Here is a 10,265-nt window from a genome sequence, read left to right on the forward strand (position 1 = left end):
CCCAATGTGGGCTTGAACCCATAACCACTGAACCAGCCAGGCACCCCAAAAGTAATTTATATTTTAAAGAGAAAGCCTATGGCACCTGGGTGGCTCAGTCAGTTAAGCGTCTGCCTTCGGTTGAGATCTTGATTTCAGGGTCTTGGAATGAACCCTGGCATCAGGCTCCCAGCTCAGCAGAGAGCCGGCTTCTCCCTCTGCCCCTCCTCCCACTTGTTCTCTCTGTCTCTCTCTCTCAAATAAATAAAATCTTAAAAAAAAAAAAAAGTAAAGAGACCAAAACAAAGTCTGGAAGGATGTGAATCGCTGTGTTAAAATTAAGAAGAAAAAGCTGTTTCTATTTTGAGAAGAGCCTCTTTGAAATGTATAATTAAAAGAAATAAAATGCCTGTAGAGTTAGGCAACAGGAGAGAATGGTCTTGGTGAGGGGCCCCCTTTCCCATAATCTTAGGAAGTGAGCAGACCCCCTGATGTCCTGTGTGTGTTCCCCTGCAGTAATACGGCCTCTTATTCTTTCTCTGATCTTATTTTTCTATGTAAAATGTGGTATCAGTGCAATCATTTTTTCTTTATGGTTTGATTTTCAGGAAGATTTCAACGTCGATCACTTTGTGTCTGACTGTAGGAAGCATGTCCAGCTGGAGGAACTAAGAGGAGATCTGGAACTCTACTATAAACTTCTTAAAATAGCCATGGTCGAGCTCATCAACAAGGATTATGCAGATTTTGTCAACCTTTCCACAAACTTGGTAAACCTGAAATTCACAAGTCCTACACACACACACACACACACACACACACACACACACACACTTTCTCTCTCCTTCATATTTATTAAAAGGGCAGAGTTTTTAGAAACCTTTCAGTTGATTACCCCACCAACCCCACCAGAAACTTGAAGAAATTACCAATTTCATTAATAAAAGAACTAAACTTTTTGGAATACATTTTTTTTGTTTTAGTTTTTATTCATTTAAGGTTGCTCTAGTTTGATTATGTTTCAAATTCATTAGTCAACAGTGAAAAGTAAAGGATAATAATACCCAAGGGGTTGTTTTATTAGTTGCTAAGTGATTACCCTGAAGTCTTCCTTGATTTAGACTAATTTGTAGGAGCAAATGTCCACCACTCTTACAATGTTTAATTTACTCCCAGGTATATCTGTTAGCCAGAGCTAGGTTGAGGGAACATTGGCCAATATTGATATTTAAAAAGTTTGGTTTTATAAAAATATAAGAATGATTTGCAGTGAGCTTATCAATTGTTTGTAAAAGCCGTTTAGAAATGTTGAATTTTGTTACTTGGCAGAAAAGTCTCCTTGTTGATGCTTCATTTTGTTTTAAATCTGTTTGTCCAGAGAAGCACAGAAAGTTGCGGCTCCGTGGGAATTTCAAGAAGCATTAAAATTAATGATGCACATTTGCTTTTGGGAAATATACCACTAAGATAAATATCCCAATAGGATTAAAAACCTAGAAAATTTTACTTCTGTTTAATTTCTATTTTTCTCAAGGCTTATAATAATGTTTAAGAGAGACGTAGCCCGTCAGACTTTCACATCAGCTGGCTGAGTATCATCAATTACAGACAGAGAACTGTTCACCTTCTGTGAAAATTTTTCACATTCATTTAAAATGTCATCTAAAGGCAAATTGTTCTTAAGGAAACTTTCGTTTCTCCTGACTTCCCTTATTTTTATAGTTTCATGTATTTCAACAGATTTTTTTCATATTCTATGAACAACATTAATGGTCAAATAACACTTCTGTTGTTTAGCTAGTTATGTAGCAAAATACGGTTGTGCCAAAAAAAAACCAAGTTAAATCTGGTACTGCTTTGATCGTTAAATAGATACGTCACTATTACTCCTTATCGTGATGTGTTTGTGCCAACCTGGTTTTGCCTTTAGGTTGGCATGGACAAAGCCCTCAATCAACTTTCTGTGCCTTTGGGACAGTTACGAGAAGTTCTGGTAAGTCCCCAATTAATGAAAACAGTCTGCTGTGACGCCTGTTGTCCTCGTCGGCTTTTCTCTAAGAATTCTTTTCATCTGTTAGTTTGGTGGTACTGGTGGTTGTATTTTAACGGTTCATGATTATAATATTCACCTTCAGAAGAGTTGTAAATGATTTTGTTTTTGCATATGCTAAAAACCTAAAAAAACATGTTCGATTTGAAGAAGACATATTCTCAGAGTAGACAACCTTAAAATGTCAGGGGAGAGGAAGCATATTTCCAAATTCAACTTATTAATGCCACTTTGGTCATATGTAAGTGGTTTCTAACTTACGAATGACTTGTATTTTAACAGTTTGTAATCTTGTAAATATCCCCCCCCACCCCACGTAATCTACGTGTGGTTAGGTTCCTGGGCTGATCTACAAAAACTGTGTAATCCCTAATGGAACTGAAGGATAATATAAATAAAATGTAATACTTAATAAATGTTACATTTGCATGTTCTCTCAGAAAAATCTCTGTTGTGGGAATGGGACTCCCCACCTCTAAGCCATTGGGAATAGGAACTCCACCTGGGTGAACAGTGGAGGGGCAGTTGTGGCATCACTTCTTACAGAAAACTGTGCTGCCCTGTCTCCCCTCCCGCGCCCCCCCCCGTCTGTGTCTGGTGCCCTGACTTACGGCCTCTGTCCATTCTGATGCCCTGTCGTAAACTTGTCATAAACGACACCATCCTTCCTTGTGTGTCTCCTCTAGCTTGAGTGGCCTCTTGCGTCCCTCCCCTAAGACAGTGCCTGCATCCTAGAGAGAATATAAGGAGAACATAATTTAAGTGAAGACACAGTACATGGTTAGAACCAAGAAAAATGCGGAGTAATAGAAATATCAGTGCTGAGAAGCCTAGGGGAGGGGCAGGCAGGAAAGAGTTCGTGAAACAGGTAAAAATCTTGAGTTGTGCCTTGAGTTGTAGCCAATACTTTCCATGGTTTATGTCTCATTTGAATTTTACAAAATCTTGTTAAAGATACTTTTCCTTGGAATGGAAGGGATTTTCATGGTCCGCTGTTGGATTCCACACCAGCCGCTGTGGGGCTCTCCCACTGCCTCCTTGGTGTGCCTCTTCCTCCCGGGGCCTCATAGGGGTGTTGTTTCCCAAGCCTAGCCTTCCTTTGGCCTCCCACTCTTCTCTCGAACCCCCTTCCTGGAGGCAGATTTGCTCTACTCACACAGGCTCCCGTCCCGCCTCACCCCCTGCCATCACCGTATCCCCTCCCTTTTCCATGGCCTGTTTTTATGGCCACTTTGGTCCTGCTCAGCCACAGGCCTGACCTGCCTTTCTGGTCCCAACTCTGAAGCTGTTCTGTGAGATTCTCAGACCACTGAGGGATACGACTATATCTGTCTTCATTGCATCCCTGTAGGCTGCCACAATACTGACGTCCAGGAGGTGTTTCATAATGTTGATGGAGTGAATTAATTCACCTTCCTGTGGAATTTTTGTGATATGCCTACTTCATTCTAGTTGTTTCTGTTAACCTTTGTTTTGGCCCTAATTCCTAATTATCTCTTTATTCATTAGCTTCTGGACATGTTTCTCTACCTCTGTGCTCTGCCTTTTTCTGGTCTTCTGTTCTTCATTCTTGATTCCTGGTATTTCCATACCCACATTTCATCATCATGCATCAGTGCTTTGACATTCTTTCGTTCTCCAAAATATGCAGAATCTAAAGACTTCATCTCAGTGAAGTTGGCCCTCCATTCCTATTTCTGCTTCTCTCCAGAAGGAAGCCTGCAGTGCACATGGCTGTGTGCCTGTCTGACCCTGCCCCTGAGTGTGTGTGCACTTACATCTGCTCCCCATCCCCTCCCCACCTCGGCAGCTGTATACACATGGCTTTCAGAGTCCGATTCGAGCCCCGTCGCATTTCCAGACTCTCCTGTACTTTGCTTCATATTATCTGTTCTCCATTCTAAGCCCCCTCATCCCCATAACTTTCACTGTATATGTCATTCTTCTTCTGGCCATGCGACCCTGCCTTCGTGTCATTATGCCCCCAGGTCATGAGTCCCCTCAACAATAACTGTGTCTGGTATATCATGTTTGTTTTTTTTTTTTTTTCTTGTCAATATCTGCATAGTACTGGTGCACAGGTATTAATTTCTGTGGAATTGAATGAGATGTAGGAAATTGATAATGTGACAAAACAATGTCTGTAATACATTTTCTTTATTATTCTTTTAAAGAGTCTCAGGTCATCAGTCAGTGAAGGAATTCGGGCAGCAGATGAACGAATGTGTAAACAACTGGACATAAGGAAGAAAAAGGTACCCTCCAGTAGATTTCTTATGCTGCATGCCAGTTGAAGCCCTCTCCTCTTGTCTCCGCGAACTTGTCAGCACTATTCAGCTTTTTTTCTTTTTTTTTTTAAATTTAGCTTTTTTTCAAAGCTCTCACGCATGTGCATTTTATGCATTATGTCACGTTATCTACCTGAAACAAGAAGACAGAATTTCAGAGGTACCCACACGATCTCAAGATCACCCACTTTTTCCAGAACAAGAAACAGTGATAACTGTTGTCGGTGCAGCGCTTGACAGTTAATGACTGTATAAATTGTCAGTGGCCCTGTAAAGAAAATAGGCCTATATTAGAGACTAGGGGAGAAGTGGGCTTTCCAAAGCAAACTCAGGATTCTGCCGTAGGTTTGCTGTTATTTTCTGATCCTGTGTTCTTTATGTTCTGGTGTTCACTTTTAATTTTTTCAATTCCCAGTAGTTAGCATGCAGTGTTGGCTTAGTTTCAGGTGTGTGAGACAGGCAACGGCTCTGTACATCTGAGGGCTCACCCCGGGAGTGTGCCCCTTAGTGCTATCTCCAGTTCCAAGTGTCCCCGATATCATTCATGATCATAACGATGTAGGGGCACAGCGGGCATTGGGAGTCTGGGTTTCTGACTCTCGCCTGCTGCTCTGTACAATGTTTTCTATGTGTATTATTAGCATATTTGTTAAAATCTCAGTGGGGAGAAGCCTGTTTGAGGGACCTTCTGTTTAATTCGCCTCTGGATCTCCTCACAGCTTTTGTCCAAAGAATGCTTGTCGTGTGCTTCCAGACAAAACAGTAAGCTTTGTGAGAGCAGGGTGTATTTCTTGCTTTATTTTCTCGTGCCCCCCCCCACCCCCCGTCGGAATGAATATCGAGCTCCCAGGGGTGTTCATTATTATTATTATTTATTGAATGGATGACTTTGTATTTTTTTGTTCTTTAAGGATGAGAGTTTTCATAATATCCCTCAACCTCTTTGATAATATTTGTAGTGTAAAAGGTCTTTAATGATTTGGTGCTTGGGCATATAGGTATATGCACATGTAAACTGAGAGGGCCAGTACAATCGGAAGCCAAAGTTAAAACATGAATAAAGGGCCATAAGAAAACAAATGGAGGGGCGCCTGGTGGCTCAGTTGGTTAAACGTCCGACTCTTGATTTTGGCTCAGGTCATGATCTCAGGATCATGAGATTGAGCCCCGCATTGAGCTCTGTGCTCAGCAGGATATCTGCTCGAGATTCTCTCTCTCCCTCTGCCCCTCCCCTGCACGCGCACATGCAGTCTCTCTCTCTCTCAAATAAACAAATCTTTTTTAAAAAAATAGGAAAGAAATGCCCATAGAAAGATTCAGGATGGGGAAAAAAAGAAATAAGAGTATAGAATATGAGAAAGCAAAGTCTAGGGTTTTTTTTTTTTCCTCTATAAACTTGCAATAGAATATGGAAGTATGCTTATTCTAGAACTAAGATTTGCATTCTTGAGAATTCTGTGTTTCATAGAAATATTCAAAATATAGCATGCCCTATATATTTGAAGTTAACTTTTGGTCTTATATTTTCCTGCATTTAGCATGGGAAATAAAGATGATTAAGAGTAAAGATGGTGACGTTATTTGTTTGCTTAATTTTTATTTTTATAAATGTGTGTGTTGAGGCTTATACAAGTTATTTGATCAGTTGAAAAGATTGAAAAAATCTTAAATTCACAAAGTTCGAAAGAAACCTCTGCACTAGAAGCAAGCAGGTAAGCATTTTTTTTTTTAACTAAGTAGCACATAAATTAATACTTCACATCCAAACTAATTAGGCGGGGACGGCTTAGTTAGAATTCATTTCTGAACAAGAAGGAAATCCAGGTTTGTGGCTAGAATGTAGCTCCAGGAGAGTGGAGAGCATGAAATGGTGAAATCTATAACACGTTCCTATAAACCCTTTGGTTATAGACCACAGTTCCAACACGTCATTATGCTTGCAGTGTAAAAGTATATTTGGAATCACCTTCCCTGAGGACTAGCAAAGTCCTGTTGATCTTTAAGGCATACCTACCATTCATCTTGGTTTTTCTCCATCTCATTTTTTCCCCTAGACATGCCCAGAGTATTACCATTGATGTATTTTGCACCAGCATTATATTATTATGAAACAGTATAGGACATATCCAGTTGAAATTTACAAACAGGAAAGAAAAAACTTATGAAATAGGAAAAAGATGATGGCTCTCTTTGTTATACTGTGATTGTCTTGTTCCCTTCCTGGTGTGAATTTTCAATCAGCCAGGGTAGATGAGTGACTCAGAAAATGAGTAGTTAGGTCCTGTCAGCACTGTGAGACGCACAGTGGTGCAGTGGGAGTAGCCGGGGCTGGTCCTACACATACCAGCTGGGCTGCCTGCATCAAGGTCGCCTGGTGCCCTGAGTGCTCTGTTGTGTGACGCTAACAGTCCCTCCCCTTGCAGGCGGAGTTAGGTTTCTAAATTTTAGGAATTAAGGTTTTAGATTTGGAAGGAACTTGAGAGACCATATGCTCCACATGTCTCATGATGGAGATTAAGAACGGACACATCCCAAAGGAAGCGATTCTCTGGTCCTAGGTCTCTGTCCCCTTTCACATCAAGGCATTCAACTAAGTGGTCAGCCTCCACTGTGCTTGTGTCTCTAGCCCGTTGCACTCGTGCTTCTGCCCCGTTCGTCCACACTTAGCAGACAGTCTGCACGCGGCCCTTCTGCAGCCCGTGTGTCTCCAGCGGCTCTGCTTCACTGCGGCCCTTGGCAGCGCCTGCAGTCCCTCCAGCCCCTCCAGCCATGTCCACGTTCGGCCCCTGGAGAGCTGGCCCTCCAGTGTTCTTCCCGTCTTTGCTGTTGCTGCTGTGCTCCTCGGATAGAAACACCTCAGTGATCTCTGTGTCTACAATCCTGTCCCTTTGCAACACTGTCCTTGATAAACAGACATTGAGCGCTTTCTTGCTCAGAATTACCTTGGAGGACTTTTTTCTCCAGAAGAGCAGCTCTGAGCTCTAGAGTCAGGAAAGCCAGAGCAGTGTCAGCGCACAGTAAATCCATCATGCTCTGCCAGGCCCAGAAATGCCGAGAAAAGGATAAATAGGAAATGCGCATGGGATCAGTCAGTAGAGGTAGGGATTAGGCTTCGGCACTGTTCGTGCCAAGCGCTTGCCTTCCCTCCACACCAGTTCTGATGCTCTGGGACTGGGCACACCATGGCAGGTCTCCAGAGATTTTGGGTTTTCTTACAGTGTGTTTCCTCACTACCTGACTGCCCATCCTCAGATGTGGGATGCCTCATAGAGCCCAGCAGGGGCTTTGGGGCCTTTGTTGTGTGTTTTTTTTTTTTCTTTCACTGTTCGACTTCCTTTTGAATGGGGTTGATGCTTTCTAATGTGGGGGGCAAGAGGAAGTGTATCCAGTCCACTTGATGGCAGATGCACTGTGAGTGATTTCTCACCAGCTCCCGGAGCACCGAGCTTGCTCTTTCTGCCGTTGGGTAAATTTAAACTTGGAGTCCACTGCTCTGAGCGATTTCCCAGGTTGCTGCTAGGCGGTCAGTTTTAGCTGATTGAGGAGACAGCAGTAGTTGGTACTGTGGAGGTACTTGGGAGGGAGAATGAGGCAGGCAGAGAAGATGAGGGGACTTCAGGTATGAACGGTAGGACAGGGAAAGAGAGAGGAGGGGGTTAGAGAATAGGAGAAGAAGGGAGAAGAAGGGCACGAATGGGAGAGCCCGAGGAACGTGGAGGAATCATGCAGTTGTACCCACACTGACCTAAAATAGCTCCATCCCCTTGCCTGGGCCCTGTGGCCCGGGCCAGGCTGCGTCGGTGGCTTCTACGACCTCCCCGCTCCTCACCCCTTGCACTGGGGCCTGCTGCACAGACAGTTTGTCATGAAAATTGATGGCGTTCAGGTGCAGGTGCCTGAGCGCTCTAAGGCATGGGGGGCAGTGGGGGTGGCAGGTTTTAACTTTGGGAATTACATTTCTCTAATTGTCTCTACTAGCCCTCTCTGGACTAGACAGATTTTGGAGAGAATTGCCACAGAATTTAACCAGTTACACTTTCATGCTGTTCAGAGCAAAGGCATGCCTCTTCTGGACAAAGTAAGACCAGCAAGTGTTGGTTTCGATTTTCAATTTGCTGTTTGCGAATTTCCTGGATGATTTTGGTTTTACCTAGCATTGCCCCTGATAATTGCTACTCTACAGGATTTTGAAGCTAGCTTTGAATTTTTTTTTTTTTTCAGTGTCTCCTGCTTGGGTCCCTGCTTCCATTATGTCACACTAGATAGATTTTGTGTAAAGACACAAGCGTAGTCTCCAAACTATGCAAGTAAAATTAATTCTGAATTTCATGTAACTTGACACATCATATGATGTAGTCAGAGTTCATTTATCCAAAGCCCTTGACTGGGTTTAAATGCACATTTGTCAGATTTACTCCGTAGCTTAAGAGGCAAATAACTTTTTGTCATTCCGTAATTGTCTAAACTTCACTTTGATGAAGCCGACTTACTTTCAAAGAAATCTTAGGGAGGAGACGCCTCAGTGGCTCAGTCAGTTAAGCCACTGCCTCTGGCTTAGGTCATGATCCCAGGGTCCTGGGATCGAGTCCCACCTTGGGCTCCTTGCTTGGCAGGAAGCCTGCTTCTCTTTCTGCCTGTGTCTCCTTGTGTGCTTGTGCTCTCTCTTGACAAATAAATAAATAAAAACCTTTAAAAAAAAAAAGAAAGAAAGCAATCATGGAGAGAAGAGATTCATTGTTATTCTCTAGGAAATGTTGGGATTTTAATCTTACATATATTCTGGTAGAATTAGAGGCTCGCTTTATATATATAACACATATGTATATAAATTATACACGTATATTTGAGCTTTTAGAAACTGTGGTGCCTGGACCTTCTTTCCTGGTCTCTCTGTTCTTGCAGCGTATAGCCCACATTACGGCCATGCTGCAGCAGTCCCTGGGAGGCCTGCTGCTAGAAGAGCTTCAGACTTCCAATGTGGACATCATACGGCACTGCCTCCAGACTTACGCTACAATTGACAAGACACGGGATGCAGAGGCGTTAGTCGGTCAAGTACTGGTGAAACCGTACATGGATGAGGTTTGTGCCCCCATGCACCTCATTCCACAAACACAGAGCATCTAATCTGGCTTCGTTTCTTGACTGGGTGCGATAGAGCTCAGGGCTCTTCCTTGAAGATGCTCTTAGTTCCTGCTCTTCTGGTTGTAAGAAAAGGTTGGTCCCGCTTGGTGCCCATCAGCATGGCAGGAATCAGGCATGCGCTCTGGTCTCTTACAGTGATGCCATAACTCAGGGATCATCTTAATTTAGTAGGGGTGAGGGACTTACCTAGGAAGAAGGTACAGATCAGAACATTTTCAGGTCAATTTCCATTTCCATAAGTTATACGTTAATGAAGTTGCCGAAAAGCATGACCCCACCAAGGTGCCCATGCCCACTGGAGGAGCTGGAAGACAGCTCTGTGCGCAGGGAAAGTCTGTGAGGGGAAGCGTCTTCGCAGAATTGATGTGGCCTAAGTCTTGAAGACCATGGGGGAGTTTGCCAGGCTAGGAAGGTGGGAGGGAGGGAATATTCAAAGATAAAGGGCTTTGAAGGGCGAGTTAGCGGGGTAGTACCTTAAGTCCAGAACTTGGTTACCCAGTGTTCTTGACCTTTAAGGATACAGTTAAATACAGGGAGTCAGTGTATCCTGCCTCTGAGCGGCCGGAGTATGGGCTGCACCATGTGAGGCCGCCAGCAATCAGCAGCTTCCAACTTAGAGAGCGTCGGTTTCATCTAGTTCAAGCTGACAGAAGTCATGAAGCCAGTCTCAGCGTTTGAGGGCTTTCTTCCAGTCACCTGCCAGTGCGAGTGTTCTTTCTGTCTGGTAAGTATAAAGCTACCCACCATGACTTCAGGATGAAAGGCTTCCAGTTTTAAAACGAGACAGTATCCCAGTGATAGAA

The 10,265-nt window shown here is 43.3% G+C and overlaps 1 protein-coding gene across 2 annotated transcripts in view; it reads left to right on the forward strand.

Moving 5' to 3' along the window:
* Positions 1-9,444, forward strand: part of LOC309865638 (conserved oligomeric Golgi complex subunit 2-like) — a gene marked incomplete at its 3' end in the record, with an annotated part of 246,407 nt that extends 236,963 nt beyond the window's left edge. Inside the window, exons 3-5 of one of the 2 annotated variants that reach the window (XM_082732194.1) lie at positions 588-749; positions 1,910-1,972; positions 9,220-9,444. In XM_082732194.1, the coding sequence (XP_082588320.1) occupies positions 588-749; positions 1,910-1,972; positions 9,220-9,444 (450 nt within the window). Of the gene's footprint in view, positions 1-587; positions 948-1,909; positions 1,973-9,219 lie in introns of those variants that run through there. The other variant, XR_014312215.1, reaches the window with a different exon arrangement.
* Between the last annotated feature and the right edge of the window lie 821 nt (positions 9,445-10,265).

Source organism: Mustela nivalis (genome assembly GCF_964662115.1).
Source record: "Mustela nivalis genome assembly, chromosome: 5".
NCBI lineage: Eukaryota > Metazoa > Chordata > Mammalia > Carnivora > Mustelidae > Mustela > Mustela nivalis.